The sequence below is a fragment of the Prorops nasuta genome, unplaced genomic scaffold, assembly GCF_024137725.1.
Source record: "Prorops nasuta isolate Cenicafe-Biocafe unplaced genomic scaffold, Cenicafe_Pnas_1.2 PNAS00001, whole genome shotgun sequence".
In the NCBI taxonomy this organism is placed as follows: Eukaryota; Metazoa; Arthropoda; class Insecta; order Hymenoptera; family Bethylidae; genus Prorops; species Prorops nasuta.
The window spans coordinates 17,056,535-17,074,314 of record NW_027116798.1 but is presented as its reverse complement, the minus strand read 5'-3'; the positions used below and the strand labels follow the sequence as shown (position 1 = coordinate 17,074,314).

The 17,780-nt window shown below is 32.8% G+C and overlaps 1 protein-coding gene across 1 annotated transcript in view; it reads left to right on the top strand.

Moving 5' to 3' along the window:
* The window catches only part of fat-spondin (extracellular matrix protein f-spondin), a 431,834-nt gene that overhangs the window by 208,437 nt on the left and 205,617 nt on the right, over positions 1–17,780 (top strand). The window contains exons 4-5 of the mRNA XM_066727852.1: positions 5,035–5,223; positions 8,458–8,744. Of these exons, the coding sequence (XP_066583949.1) occupies positions 5,035–5,223; positions 8,458–8,744 (476 nt within the window). The remainder of the gene's footprint in view (positions 1–5,034; positions 5,224–8,457; positions 8,745–17,780) is intronic.

The following is a 17,780-nucleotide window of genomic DNA, read 5'->3' as shown; positions in this document are numbered from 1 at the left end:
TCTACTCTCACAGCAATATTATAATATCTTTCTTGTACATTTTCAAATTCCGTTTGATGGTTTTCATACGGTTCTAACACCAACTCGTCGAACAATTCTTCAAACCCGTGATAAAGATCAGTCAAACGTTTTATTCTTAATTTGATAAAAGTAATATCCACTAATCCCTTATCAAGGATGTTGCTTAACGTGGTAATTTGGTTTTTTAACGCTGTGCGTTTTTTTTTATTATTAATTTGACTCGATCCGCCATTGTGATAAATAATGATCCGAATGACTTATCAGGTTTTCTTCCTGTTGTCTTCCTGGTAAGTGCCGATTTCTCATAACACGTTGCCTCGCAGGATTGCACCAATGTTTTTTACTGAATGTTGGGTTTCCAAATAAATGATCTTTTGTAGTTGTAATTTGTTTTATTGTTTGTGAAATCGCAGAACTATAATGTGATCGGTTATTGTGTTCAAAACTTGACCTTTTCTTTTAATTGCTACTTGCATCATTGACGAAACAGAACTGAACTTAAAATCAATCCCCACCTAACCTATCCGAAAATCGATCCATCGATTTAAGCTGTCGCCATATTCCCGAGTCTTTCCGAATCCCGGCGAAGCAACCTATGTACAAGTAGCGAACACTCGAGAAAATGTCCGTTTATGAACTATGGATATAATTTTATTTTCTTTATCAGTCGCTCGACTTGAATTTTTTGCAAATGTTACGTTTTGTACATTACATAACCCTTCAAAGTTTGTAACTAAGCAACTCTGGAAGCCCACGCAAGCGTATTAAAATTTGTCAAATTTAATCGAGGAGGATATATATGATCTACACACGGAGCACCCCAATCTAAAACGATGGAAAACCCGCGAACAAGTCATCTACGCTCAGCAAGTTTTGGAATACTCATAGTCAAAACACAACGATTTTGATCGTCTTTTTTTACGTAAATTACTCCCACGTCTCTCTCATTTGAGTTTAGTATATAAAAATGTATACAGGGTCTTCAAAAAGTCCCGGACCGGTTGAATAACTTGAAAAGTATATGTTACACAAAAAAATGATTGAAATGAAAGTTGTAGGAATTTTCATTGGCTTTCCAACTGTGACCTCGGTCGTAAATTTGATCTTGACCTTCAAGGTCATTTGAATGTCACGTCCATTTTTCGAAATGGCAACAAAATTGTATTTATCCCAGTCAACTAAGACAAATGGAGTGATGCCAAGCTAATGAAGGTGAGATATGAGAATTTATCACAGCCAGTTATGGCGCGGCAATAATCTACAGCGAGTTAAGATAGTTCTGTTGAAATTCTAAATTCAAATGAGCATGCAGAATAAAAATATTTTTAAATCACAATGAAAATTTTTTGCAAGCTTTCGTTAATTTAAAATATGGTTTTGAATAATAATTCAAACGAAATTCCATCAACAATGACGGTATTTGAATTATTATATTATGTTAATTTTGCTTAATTGTCTTACGTAGTTCCCAGAAATCGTAAATGTAATAGCTATTTCTTAGTGTGTGAAAGAAATGTCTTTTAATTTGGTTCGGCTATAACCATTTTCTTCAACATTTTCCAAAATAAGAATATTTATACTATCGATATCTTGTTTCTTTATTTAATCAAGAGATTTTAAATATTTTAATTGTTATAAATTACCATGCAGGCGCATGGTTTCCATATAATATTCACGTTAAAGTACGAAACATCAACAATTATTAATTTCGAAATATGTTCGGTAACATGTAATTTAAATCACACTATATATAATTTATCTATAAAAATATCAAAAATAATAGTTATTAGTATCTTTTGAATCTGCAGATTTTATCATTTTAATAGAGCTACCTTAAGGCAAGGCAAATTGATACGCAGCCAGCTGCGGCAAAGTAGAGTGATCTTACGGTCTTATCACTTTTCATATTGTTATATCTTGAATTTAAATTTTTTTATTGGTTTATTCCTTTATGTGAATGCAATATGAATCCTCTCACTAAACGAGATCGAATAACTATTCTTATGATGAAAGGATACAGTGACAGGATGAGATCTAATGAAGAAGTACGGATTTTGTTCAATGATACCTTCAGGGTAGGAATGCAACCGATATCCAAGTCGACAGTACAAAAGATAATTACGCGGTTCAATTTAAATGGGGGTAAAAAGATCTTTGTAGATTAGGTCGTCCAATTACAGCAACTACTGAAGGAAAACAACTAAATGTTGCTCTTTCAATCAATGAGGATTGCCACGATACAATTACGAGATTGCATCTGCAACATAATATTAGCGTCGGATCAGTGTATACTATTTTGACAAAAAAGTTGAAGTATCATCCATACATAATAAAACTTTTACACGAATTGACTGAAGATGATCCAGATAGACGCTTAAAGTTATGTAACTTCATGATGAACCGAATAACTGCTGATCGATATTTTTTTAATAGAATTGTATTTTCAGACGAAGCTACCTTTGAACTTAATGGCAATGTCAATAGACATAACTTAAGGTACGATTTCACTTGTCGCTCGTCGCTAGCGACAAATGGTCACGTGGTACAAAGTATACTACACTTTCTGCTTATTCTGTCGCTAGCGACACTGAAATAAAGTTGGATTTATCCAACTTTTCAGCGACATCGCTAGTATCGCCCGTATCGCTGCTCTGTATGTATTCAACGGAACGGAACAGGCGGATCGTGTGAATTTTAAATTTGAAAAATGGATGGAAATTCAAATTGAAAATACATTTGTCACATTTATAGCAAGCCGATACATATGAAGCTAAAAATAATATAATGAATAATTATTGTAATTAATATATAAAAAACGTTGAATGTAATTAACCCAAAAAACAGGCTTTGCTTGTAAAATAATACGGCATATATACAGAGTGAAGCTGTTATACCGCCCTAGAATATAGATGCAGAAAGACGAGTATCTCTTTAATTATAAAATATATTCAATTTGTGCATAGGACCTTCTAGAATTCTCTTGTTATTTTCTTTCGCAAAGGTCATATATAAAAATTGAATATCTCTTATATAGTTAAAAAGATATGCATCTTTTTCTACTAATAATGTTTTAGGGCGGTTTAAGTTCCTCACCCTGTATAGATTTCTTACTAAAAACTGAATCTTAAATTGTAATATTTTTATTACAAAATAAATTCAATTAAGTTTTATTATGAGTAACATGTAGCAACAATTAATTTTACTAATAAAATTATCAAACTAGGGATAATCATAACTTTACTAATGTAAATTATTATTTTCTGATATATAAACTATATAATTTTCATCCTCTCATGTTATATAGGAAAATGAAGGAAATATTTTCATAACAAGGATTTAAGAAAACATTCATTTCAAATATATATGAAACCTTTATTAATTCCACATTCAATATATGTGCATACCTCATAACTTTTGATTATTATTTTAATATTCACAATTTTTTTATACATATGCAAATTAAATTCAAATGTCATACACCATAACACGATACCACAGTCACTACACCTAAGAAACCATTATGCGATTGCTGCTAGCGATTACCCGTTTCCTTCGTTCCTACATTCAGAACCCGCCTCAGAATATGTCGCTGCTAGCGACGAGCGACAAGCGACAAGTGAAAACATAGGAGAGATAAACTGCATATTCTGTCGCTAGTGTCCATCTTGGATTGCATATACTATATCATCTTATATTTATCGCTAGCGACGAGCGACAAGTGAAATCGTACCTTTAAGGTACTGGAGCGATACAAACCCAAGATGGATATCGGATACTCGCAGTACTGAATACCCTCAGAAATTAAATATCTAGGCTGACATTATAAATAACAGTATTTTGGACCCTTCTCTATTAAAGGGAATCTTGCTGAGATTAAGTATGAATACATGCTCCGAAATGAAATCGCCCCATCGATTCACGCAATTGTGGGCAATGAGTTTGATGAAATGATGTTCGAGCAAGACGGTGCCCCCTCATTATGGGCGAGGTGTACATGATTATTTAAATGGGGTATTTGCAGGAAGGTGGATAGAATGAATAGGTGCGATAGAATGGCCAGCTAGATCTCCTGATTTTACTCCGCTTGATTATTTTGTGTGTGGTTACCTTAAAGATAAGGTATATTAAACGAAACCAGTGAACCTCAATGAACTCGAGCAGAAAATACGGGATACTATAATTACTATTGATAAAGACATAATACGTTAAGTTGTAGAAGAATTTTATTACCACATAACACGTTTCTAGGCAGATGAGGGTGGAAGATTTGAGCTAATGCTACAATAAGAACAAAATTATTAATATTCGACTATTGATTGAACAGCGCCATAACTAGCTGTAATAAATTCTCATATCTCACCTTCATTAGCTTGGCATCACACCATTTGCCTCAGTTTGCTGAGATAAATGCAATTTTGTTGCCATTTCAAAAAATGGACTTGACCTTCAAATGACCTTGAAGGTCAAGGTCAAAGTTACGACTGAGGTAAAAATTGGAAAGCCAGTGCGTTTTCCTGCAACTTTTATTTCAATCATTTTTTTGTGTAACATCTACTTTTCTAGTTATTTAACCGGTCCGGGACTTTTTGAAGACTCTATATATCTTATAGAAAATGTAATTAGGAATAAGAAATTTTCAGTAAATTTTCTTCCGAGCTCCTACTATTCACCACTTATAAAGCAAAGCTTGGTCGAAAACGCTACACTTTTTATCATCCTGACCACATTTCGATTTCTCATTTGCGAAGCGGCAGTCGCCCAGCGTGCGTAAGCTCAATTATCATACAATCCTATCCACATTCCAAAGAGATTCCAAAAATTTCCAGCTCTTTACCTTTTATATCTTGAATCGACTAGTATCTGCACTACAAATATTCGCCGTTCAAGTGATCTTCTTAAGTTGCATTAAAAGATCAATTTGCATAACTTATGAAACTTATTATTGGTTAGTAATATTAAACATCATATAACTATTCCATCATTGTACACTGCAATATGATTATTCTTCAACAGATTCAGGTTATATGGCGAGCTCCTACAACGGGTTCGGGCTGTGTAATTTTTACTGCAATGGTACTTGTAAGTTCTGATTACTGGTATGCAGTAGATGATGCACTAACGAAAATATTCTGTGAACGACCTCTGCAGATAAAGAACAATACTCAACCTATATGCTGCGCCTGTGATGAAGCTAAATATTCAGTAAGTGTATTAATTATTTTTTATTTTATAATTACTTTGTAGAAATATTGTAAAGCTAATATTCATGAAAAGTTTCAGCGACTTGTACTATTTAATGAGGTTTCTGTGATATGTTTGAAACACACTAGGTATCCATATTATAATAGCTATTTCCCATAAAGATTTGCGAATGTACCTATGAAATATTTGTAATTAATTTCATATTTATATGTTAGTAGGTACTGTATAAGAAATTTTAGCTACATCTTTGACCACACCGAAATAATGTTAGTGTATACATATCATCTAAATTTAATTTTAATTATTTATGTATGTGTGTGTGGTTATCAACAAATTGCCTAAAAATTCTCAAAAAATTTATATGTTAAGTATTTTATGGATTTTCTTATGCACATTTGTAAATTTATATTTTTATTTGTTTAAACCGTTGAATATAATATTTCAAAATTTTCATCTTTTTACATTGTACTGTCTACATATGTCCGGCACATTTGATAATACTTTCTTTATTACGAGTTAAGCTCTGAAAAATGTACTAATTTTTTCTAGTAGTAACCGTCTGAAAAAGGTAGTTTAGTAGTTTTGTACTGTAAACTGTACCGAAATTCTTATTAAATTAAGAACCAATTCCATCATTAAATCATATCTCAGTTTCTAGTATTATATTAACAAAAAGACATCCTAGCTTGTGCACTTTATTAAAAAAAAAGATATAAAATACTAATATTTGACATACCATTTTGAGTACAAAAGCGCAAGCAATAAAGAACACAAATCTTTTATGTAAATTTTATCAAATTATATGGTACAATGTCCATATATACAGGGTGGAACGTTATGGCGCACTTCCTTGAAAGGGGTGATTCCTGAGACCCTACTAAGCAAAACGCCGTTGCCCGTTTTTAAATCTAGCCACTGGTTAAAGAGAGGTAAAAGATTAGATTTTGTATGCAATTATTGATTTTACAAATGAATGCAGTAGTATTGATATGAACGTGTGACAAGTGCAAGTATAAAAGAGAAGTTGCTGCTATGAAGTTTCACTCTCCCCTGAATATGGATTTTTTGGAAATCAATGAGAAGTTGCTGCCGGTTTGCTGTTTTGCCTTTTTATTGATTAATATGAAATTTTGAAATTTAATTCGCGTTCTCGCACAAAAACTAACGTGTACGTGCAATTTACCTACGAAGAATCTTGGTTAAATGTTATTGTGTGCGTCCTCATACAATTTAAATTCCGATGCAAAATAATTAATGAGCAAATCGGGATAATGCAAATAAAATTCTATAAATTTCTATGAGAATTGCACAGTTTAAGCCAAGACTGTGTTTCATTTATCGAGCGTTCATGAGTGCTCAGTTGTGCCAAGCTAGTACTCATTGACTGGAGCACAATCTTGATTTAAAATGTGTAATCCTCATAGAATTTAATTTACATTATCCTGATTTGCCCATTAATTATTTGGCATCGAAACTTAAATTGTATGAGAACGAACACAATAACATTTAACGGGAATCCGTATACCGACATTACAGGGCGAAAATTGCTTCGCATGCAGCGTTGTCATTTGTTGGCGGATTGTAAAGATATTATAGGTTTTCGGAAATGCCAGAAGATTATCTACTGAGGTACGTTGGGCAAATTAACAAAAAAGGAAAAAAAATTTTTGTTTAAATAAATATATTAACATTATTGAGAAACCACAATTAAATCGCAAAATCCCCCAACGTAATTCACTAGATAATGTTATGTCCTGACTTGTGTAGTAAACTCAGGAACAGTTTTTGTTGTGGGCTCCAATGTCTGCTGCCTACCAGCTGGTAGTAGTTGTAGGAAATTCGATGGAGGATTTTTGTATTGAGGGATAACACTTAGTTGAGCAGACTTCGATGATTTTTAATGGTTTTTATTTATTAACCGTAACAAATATAAGAGAGTCTTCCAAGACTGTTCTAGTTGAAGGTACAATTAGTACTTGCTTAAAAGCTAATCGAATTAGTCGACGCCGGGTCCTGGATCGTGATCCAGGGAGATGGCTAAGCCAATCAAAACATTTTTAAAATGAATTCATCCTATCTTTGACCAATAAGAATTAAAGCATATCTTAGAGTGAGTGGGAGGTAGAATTCTCTCATGGACTTACAGTCGCACGATGCAAGATGCAAACGTAGGCAAAGATAAGGTCCCGGCGACGGTGCCTGCAGATCCTGGCATATGGGATCACATTCAATTATCCTATTTCTTTTAATAAAATAATTTTAATTTTTCGGGATTAATTGGTTAGGGACGTAACAATAATGTTCTTACGTTTCCAAAAAGTCGACAAAAATGCAAATCCGTCAAGAAATGACGATGCTGCATGCGAAATAAATAATGGAAGAATGTCGTGTTCGGCAAGTCGCCAACACGAAATTCTTTCATTATTTAGTTCGCATGCAGCATCGTCATTTCTTTACGGATTTGCATTTTTGTCGACTTTTTGGAGAAACGTAAGAACATTATCTAGTGAAGTACGTTGGGGGATTTTGCAATTTAATTGTTGTTTCTCAATAAAGATAATATATTTATGTAAACAAAAATTTTTTTTTATTTTTTGTTAATTTGCCCAACATACTTCAGTAGATAATCTTCTGGCATTTCCGAAAACCTATAATAACTTCACAATTCACCAACAAATGACGACGCTGCATGCGAAATAGTTTTTGCCCTGTAATGTCGGTATACGGATTCCCGTTAACCAAGATTCTCTGTAGGTAAATTGCGCGTACGCGTTAGATTTTGCGCTAGAAACCTAATTAAATTTCAAAATTTTATATTAATCAATAAAAGGCAAAGCAGCAAACCGGCAGCAACTTCTCACTGATTCTGAAAAAATCAATCAACAGAGGAGAGTGAAACGTCATAGCAGCAACTTCTCTCTTATTCTTGCACTTGTCACACGTACATACCAAACTACTGCATTCATAAGTAAAATCAATAATTGCATACAAAATTGAATCTTTTACCTCTCTTTAACCAGTGGCTAGATTTAAGAACGGCCAACAGCGTTTTGCTTAGAAAGGTCTCATGAATCACCCCTTTCCAGGAAGTACGGCCTTAACGTTCCACCCTGTATACCAGACCTACGTACTATACAATAAATTTGAATTATCTATTAATAGTTTTCAAATTTAGAAGTATTAAACCCTCTACGTTTATAATATTGTTTTTCATTACTTGTACTTTACTTTTAGTTGGTAATGGAAGGAATTTGGTCTAATAAGTCTCATCCGAAGGACTTTCCATTCTCAGCTTGGTTAACTCACTTTAGTGATCTAATCGGAGCAAGTCACGAGCAAAACTTTTCGTTCTGGGGTTATGATCAGATTGCCACTAATGGTTTCCGACAATTAGCCGAATGGGGTTCAGCATCTGGAATGGAAGCTGAGCTTAGAACCCAATCGAATCATTTGAGAACAATTATTAAAGCAGCTGGCTTATGGTATCCAAATGTAAATACTAATACAACTGCTAATTTCAGGTAAGACATCGTCACTTTAATACAATTTGTTAAATATTGATTATGATATATATAATCTAGCGAAACTAGTTGTTGCAAAAAATATATCTAGTAGAATATATCTACTTTTAATATTGTAATAGTGTGTAAGTAGGCATGGTGTTTGGTTGATACTATAAGAAGATTAGTAGCTTAAAATAATTGTAAGTTGCGTAGAAAAGCAGTGATTATGTGTGTGTTTGTGTGTGATGAATAAATGCTAGTACTTAAAACCTTTATTATCGGTCGTATTCATGATCGGTATTTAAGGAGCCTTTTAGGTGAGATTCTTTATTCCCTATGCAGGAAAATCAACAAATCACTATGGATACTGAAGCAGCCATATTAAAATCTCCTTCTGTGATTGGTTAATTTCTCCGACGTTACACAATCGATTCGTTATTATTATAATGCACACAAGGTGTGTATCAGCAATGATGTTTTTAATTTGAACACATATTCTTGAGGATAAACAAAGTAGAAAATTCCTATACTAACATCCGTAAAAGCATCATTGTTGAAATAAATCAATTTTATATCGATAAATCAGAGCTTTGATTCAATGGAAAAATTACTTTACTCTCATTTTCGTCGGCAATTCTTTTACGAAAAACAAAATTTAAGAAGTTTGTACTTCTCCACCGTTCCGTATTGTCGTACACACATATACGCGCACGCAACTACGCCGATTTTATTAATATTACCTCCTCATGTCTTACATTCCTGATCCTGGTGCTAATGAAATTTATTTTCTGCCAATTTTTAAAAGAATCCTTGACAGCATCTATTTAGTTGAAAAGTCTGGAAGATAATACGGCGTTATTCGTAAATTAATTTTCAAATCGTTTTATCTTTTCGGTGACGCGACATATGAAATTCTCTAAGTTAGTCAAAATATAAGTATTATATTAACCCTTTGACCGCATTGAACGTATCAGAACGTAATGGATTAATTTGGTCAAAGTCGCACATGACGTTCTGATACGTCGAATGCGGTCAAAGGGTTAATAACATTGCTTTTTATTGTAACATGAATTTGTTTTTTCCTAAATTTTTCATTTTTTGCGATACTAAATATTTAAAGTTATCCCAATATCATATATATATTAACCCTTAGGGTGCACATTTATTCGAGTAAATGTGCACCCAAAGGGTTAAATAAACGATGATTAGAAATCGTATTTTTTTCTATTTTTAAAATTTTAATATTTTATTAGATAGAGCAGTTTGCCGTGCATCATTGGAAGAGCAAAATGACTCGAAAATTGGTTTTCAAATAGAGCCATAGTCTTGTCTAGACATTTCGGCTTAAGCTAAGAACCTGAAGGATCCCTTTAAAAATAAATAGGTCTTTTTTCATTTTATGAAATATAAGACACAAAGTTCAGAATAATTTCTTGTTAATGCCGTAAATTATTATTCATAGCTTATGCACCCTCTTAGGTACAAGAAGATTCCAGATAAGTCGATAAATATTTGTGCTTTCCTCTTCCTTTTATTACAAATCCTTGATGATATGGTAAGTATTTCATTTAAGATCATGCTGTCCTCTAGACACTATAAACTAGAATCTGACTTAGCAATTGTCTAATTTTACTCTGCCAAGTCTATTTAGACAGGCACAATGATAAAAGCATTAGACAAAACTATGGATAATCTACGGCATAAAGAAAACATTTTTAATTTTTTGCTTGTCCTTTTGAAGAATGGAGGAAAGCTTATTTATTCTTGAAGAAATCTCTCAAGCTCTTTACTTAGGTAAAAATTTCCACGGAAGACTATGGCATTACTTCAGAATCTATTTTCGAGTCATTTTAGGCTCCCAATCATGCAGTTAACTCCTATATCGGATAAAACAGTAAGATTTTCAAAAACTAAAAAAAATGAAATGTTTTATAATCGTTTTTTAAATATAATACTTACTTTTGACTACCTTATTAGATAGAATATTTCACACGGCACATCACATAAAATATAAAACGACTTCAAAATTAATCTGCAAAGAACGCCGTATCGTTACACAGAATTTTCAACTTAATATGTGCTTTCAAGGATCTATTTAAAAATAGGCTGAAACTAAATTTTATCAGCATCAGGATCAGGAATGTAAGACAACAGAAGGTAATATTAACAATGGGCGTAGTTTCGTGCGTGTATACATATGCGTGTACGACAATACGGATCGGGAAGAAGTTCAAACTTCTTTTGTTTTTTGATGGGAAACTATCAACGAAAGAGAAAGTAAAATAATTTTTCCGTTGAATCAAAGCCATGATTTATCAGTTTAAAATTGATTTATCTCAGCAATGATGCTTTTACGGATGTCATAGTATAGGACTATTCTACTTAGTTTAGCCTCAAGAATATGCTGTTAAAATTAAAAGCATCATTGCTTTTACGACTTGTATATAAATGTATATATGTATACAAATTGAGCTGTTCCAGGACAATGTGTGAAAACTGATTTTCTGCATATACATAGTTATATATAACAGAGGTAAAACAATCCAACTTAGTCTTATCTGGGTGTATACGTTACGTTAAAATGTATACATTTCCAGGACTACAAATATAGATTATTCATTCCCAAGGCCTTAGAGATAAAGTGGTCAATTCCATCCCTTTACACAAAAGAAAGAAAGCAACACTACGAGGGCGCTAATACTGTTAAATTTTAATGTACAAATTGTGCACTACCAGGACTTCGCATGTTACCAATCGGGGTTTGTCAGGACAAACTTCGAAATTTTGTACATACTATTTACGGAATATCCTATATCACCCATTTTACCCTAATATCTTGAAAATAAAGTACGGGAGTAGAAAATATTTAGGACAAAATTTATAAGTTATTCAAAATTGCAAAGCAGTGTAATTAATATGACCTTCAATTTCAAATTGATAGTGAAATGAAGAATATATTCATTTTTTATATGCAATGCCATATTTTCGTTGCATATTCTTTTCTCTTATCTCAAAAGATATTCAAAATACTATACGAATACATTATTTTATGTAGTAGTTAATTAGATATTTCGAGTTGAAATTGCAAGTATATGAGCGAACATAAAAAAATGCGTAACAGTCGCCAGCACACTACTTTAGGCAAACTCACACCTACGTACAAACTCAACTCGAAATATCTAGGGAAATACTAGATGGACTGATACATTCATATGGTACTTTGGAAAGCTCTTGATATCAACTACAAGAATATGCACAAAAAAATAAAGCAGTTCATTTAACAAAATTAATGTTGCCTTTATGTGACCTTCAAATAGAAATTCAGTGGCATATAGATTACATCACTTAATGCAATTTTGCAAACTATTCAAATCTGCCCTAACCTTTTTTACTCTCGTATTTCCTTTTGAGATAAGTGAGATTGGTGGTCTGAGACACCCCCGTTATTCAGAGTGTAACAGCAATGATGTTTTTAATTTCAACCACATATTCTTGAGGATAAACTATAAGTCGAAAAGTTATATACTATTACTATTGTAAAAGCATCTTTGCAAAGATAAATCAATTTTAAACCGACAAATCAGGGGTTTGATTCAACGGACAAATTACTTTACTGTTACTTTCGTTGACACTTCCCTTTCGATAAACAAAAGAAAAGCTCGAACTTCTCCAACGTTCCGTATATCCACATGAAACTATACTAGTTATAAATGTTGCATGCTTTAATTATAAATTCCTGATTTAGGCACTGTATGAAATTTATTTTCTGTATATTTGTAGTAGAGGACCCTCGAAAGCGTTTATTAAATAGAAAATTCTGGACAACAATATGGCGTTATTTGTAGATTAAATTTAAAGCCGTTTTTTCCGGTAATGCGCCGTATATATAGCAGTTTTTGATACGTTATTGAAGAGTAAAAATGACTTGAAAATCGGTTTTCATACAAATAGTGCTACAGTCTTATTTCGAAATTTCGACCTGTAAGTAGAAAGCCTGAATGATCCATTTAAGTATACCCTTTCTTCACTTTATGAAAGGACAAGCCACAAAATTAAAAATAATTTTTTCTTCATGCTATAGATTATCCATAGTTTTTACCTACTAGTTTTTGCATAGTGTCTGCATGAATGCGCTTCCCAGTATAACTAGCCAATTGGTGGACCAGATTCTATTTTAAGGTCGATAGTAGATGGCATGATCCTAATTGAATTATTTACCAAATTACCAAGGAAATTGTAATAAAAAGAAGAGGGAAGTATTAATATTTACTAACTTATCTGAAATATTTTCGTACCTCAGAGCGTGCAAAAACTATGAAAAATAATCTAAGACATTAAAAAAAATGACTCCTTATTTTGATGCTGGTCCTATCATAAAACGAAAAAAGGCTTATTTATTATTAAATGGATCACTTAGGTTTTCTACTTATAGGTTAAAGTTCCAACAGTAGACTATAGCATTGTGTGAAAACCGATTTTCAAGTAATTTTACTCTTTCAATAACGTACTAATCTGCTGTATGTAATAGAATAGTAAGATTCTTAAAAAGCGAACAAAGATTTTCTTCAAATTGCTTTTTTAATATAATACTTATTTTTTAAATATCATATTAGATAGAGCAGTTCATACGGGGCATCACCGAAAAAATAAAACGACTTCAAAATTTTAATTTACAAATAACGCCGTATTGTTGTCCAGAATTTTCAATTGAATAAATGCTTTCGAGGATCCTCTTAAAAATATACAGGAAATAAATTCCATACACTACTTAGAACAAAGATGTAGAACGTCGAGATGTAATATTTATAATTGGCATAGTTTCACATATTTGTGTGTAGCAATACGGATCCCTGGATAAGTACGAGCTTCTTTTGTTTATCAAAAGGGAGATGTCAGCGAAAGTGACAGTACAATAATTTTTTCGTTGAATCAAAGCTCTGATGTATCTCAGTAATAATGCTCTTTTACGGAAGTAATAGTGCACAGGGTCTATGTCTAATAGCGGTATATAGGAGATTCATGTTATTTGATTATAGCACTCGAAATGGCGGTGTCTGAGAGCGCTAATTGGTCAATATTGTGGAGTGCCAACTTAAAATAGGTCGCACTTTTCATTATTTTCGATTTTTACTTTAGTAACCATCCCTTTCTTGACACTTCTCCATTTATACCTCTTTCTGCTACAATTAGCATGTGAACACTTTACACACACACACAAAATTGGTGGATTTGTCTGATATTTCGTATTTCACTGTTGCTAATGGCTTATTTGAAGTTGAAACTCCACACTATTGACCAATCAGCTCTCTCAGACACCATCATTCCGAGTGCTATAATCAATTAACACGAATCTCTAACATGTCGCCGTAGAAAAAGACCCTGTTTAACTTTTCTACTTAGTTTATCCTCAAGAATATGTGGTTAAAATTAAAAGCATCATTGCTGTTCACACTGTATACTTGTCTGATTGCAAGATATCAAGAGACACGGTAGTGTCTCGACGGCAAGTACATAAAAGTAGAAAAAGTCATGTCTATACCACCGTCGAAGCACTACTCTCTTATACAGCTAGTTGGGGCGTCCCAATTTTCAAACCGATTTTTTTCCGCGAATAATCAATTGCCATTATTTAAGTAAAGCTTTTTTTAAAAGGTTTTGAAAAAGCTTTCATTTGCGCCTAAGAACATCAAAATCGGTTCACGCAATCCAGAGATCTCATACTCTGTTAGCTACATAGGGTGTAACGAAACGACCGCCTTTTCTCGTAACTGGAGGTTCGGGGTGAAAAACTGAGTTCACGTTTAAAATTTCGTTCGAATCGTTCAAGAGGTTTAAAAGTTATTTACATTTAAAAATCACCCTTTTTCGGTCCTTTTCGAACGACTTTGATTGCACAATGGAAAGTGAAGAAAGTGAAAAAACAATTGATGAACACCCCAATAGAATGTATAAGTTATCGATCGCGCGCGATAATACTTTTGCAATTTAGTCCATTAATCTGGCTATCAGATTAATTTTAAAAATAGCAAAATCCTTTTCATTACATTTCCAATTCAATTCAGTACAATTATCATTGACTGAATTTATAGAAAGAGCGAGAAGACGCAATGAAAAGGAAAGTATCAGAAACTAAGATATCACGCGAACGCACTGATAATTTAGTAGGAAACGCATGAGGGCATTCTCTTTCTACTAACGAAGCTAAAGAGAATGATTCAAAATCAATACATTGATGATAGAGAAAACTAAACTTACCCATTTAATGTTCTCCAAGTTCTTTTACATCAAAGTTTTTAAGAAAGCTTTAAACTTGCTCCTCGATGATTTCCAGAAAGCACACTATCACTGATTTTGCATTTAAAAACTCGCGAATTTAAGCAAATTAGGTATTAACCTACGTTTCTTCAAAACACCGGTTAATTTGACACTTTTGAACTGTTTGAAGAATGCTGAAGAGAAAGAGAGAGAGAGAGACACACAGAGAGGAAAAATAATAAGAAATTTGTTTCGACTACTCTTAATCAGCCTACTTCAAACAGTTCAAAAGTGTCAAATTAACCAGTGTTTTGAAGAAACGTAGGTTAATACCTAATTTGTTTAAATTCACGAGTCCTTAAATGCAAAAACAGTGATAGTGTGCTTTCTGGAAATCATCGAGGAACCAGTTTGAAGCTTTTTCGAAAACTTCGATGTAAAAGAACTTGGAGAACATTAAATGGGTAAGTTTAGTTTTCTCTATCATCAATGTATTGATTTTTAATCATTCTCTTTAGCTTCGTTAGTAGAAAGAGAATGCCCTCATGCGTTTCCTATTAAATTATCAGTGCGTACGCGCGACATCTTAGTTTCTGATACTTTCCTTTTCATTGCGTCTTCTCGCTCTTTCCATAAATTCAGTCAATGATAACTGTACTGAATTGAATTGGAAATGTCATGAAAAGGATTTTGCTATTTTCAAAATTGATCTGATAGCCAGATTAATGGAATAAATAGCAAAAGTATTATCGCGCGGGATCAATAATTTTTACATTCTATTGGGGTGTTCTTCAATTGTTTTTTCACTTTCAACACTTTCCATTGTGCAGTCAAAGTCGTTCGAAAAGGACTGAAAAAGGGTGATTTTAAAATGTAAATAACTTTAAAACCCCTTGAACGATTCGAGCCAAATTTTACACGTGCACTCAGTTGGTCACCCCGAACCTCCAGTTACGAGAAAAGGCGGTCGTTTCGTTACACCCTGTATATATCGAAAATTAAAATTTTCCTTCATCATCATCTTCTTCTCCAGTCAGGATGTATGTATGTCTCGGGCTGAAGTTGGTCGCTAAAAAAAATGACGTCATTTTCACAACGCTTCCAACATAATATACTCAACGACCAAACTATATATGGTTGTGAACTGTCAATTAAAATCGATATAATCGATAATTAATTCGGTTACTATATTGAACTGTGTAAACTGTAATGTGAGGTTATTTTTATTTAATGCAGTGAGGTTATTCATCATGTTGCGATATTGCATCTGTTAAATTTCTACAATCACAAATAATTCATTTAACAGTTACTGAAGGATTCGCGAATTAGATAAGTATAACATTATATTTTACAATACAGGATGTAGTATACTTTGTGGGGTATTTCTTTTTCAGATTAAATTAAGACAGAACATTTTCATTTTCATTGATGAGGATAGAGCTGACTGAATTAAATAAGATTAATATTTATAACTCTGTGCCAATGAGAAGTATACTTTCAGCATTAATGTGCATTGGTCATTATCAGCAGGATATTAATTAAAAGAAATTGTTAAAGTATTTAATAATCATATGCTCGACTTCCAGGTGTGGAAATCATTAATAAAATTTATGTGTAACTTTTTCTTTTTATAAACTGATATGAATATCAATTGTTTGATAGGTTATATCATATATGCGAACAAATATTTCAGACTAAATTATAGTAATGCTTGTTTGGAAAATAAGAAGCATTCCGATGAACCCTCATTTACGTTGAGTACAAGTTGACTAGTGTTTGGATTTAAGCTAATTATACGATAATAGATGTTTACAAAAGATGCAAAGACACCCAAATATTACAGATCTTTAGTCTCAAGGAATTTAGGTCACTTAGCAATAAAGAAAATGGAGATGGGGCAACATCAAATACTGGTAAGTAACTGAGATGTTTCATGTTCCTTCAAATATTTATTTTCTTTGAAGAATTGAAATTCTTACACGATGAATTTGATTTCAGGCTTACTCATAGTGTTATCATTTAGTATTTTACAGTCACTGTGCAAGTGTATTATAGCAAATAGTAATACTTGTGCTTTGACTTAAATACATTTGGTACTTTTGAATTAAAAATCCAAGAAAGAAGGTTCGCTCACATATTGACTACTGGTGTTGAATCAAAACTTAGGCTTTTCACTCCTGCATTCTGGAACTTGACACAGGCAAAGATGAAAGCATTGAAAGATTGGCAAAGTAAGAATAAGCCAATATTCAGAAAAACGGCATCCATTGCTCAGTCGTAATTTAAGGATGAGATTCATTGGATGAAATTCTGTAAAATTGAGTTAATAACTGTTGATAGTTTTACTCTGTTACCTATATGCTAGTATTCTATATAGGCCAAAGGCAATATACTGGTCATTGGTATGGATGAAAAAATGCACGTTTATTCTCAATTGAAACTCAGTCCAAAAATTAATGGTTTCTACTCCATTTTGCAGCACCAGAAATCTGATCAGTTTCAACAGTGTATAGAAATTAGCGAAACGAACATCTGAGGACTCTGGCACAGGAAATGTTATAAGGATAGAACATATAGTGAATAAATTTGGGAAAATGAAAGCAGTATATCTTAAATAGAGGCTTCCATTGCATTAATTTGTGTATTTTCTAGTTTATATTGATGAAAAGAAAATACAAATGGCACTATTTTGCTTGAAAAAGAGCCCTGATTCATAGCTGATATTGGGAGTAACAGTTAAGAAAAAGGGATGAATTTCTAAGCAAATCCTTAAAAGTGAAGGGCTTGTAGATGATTTTG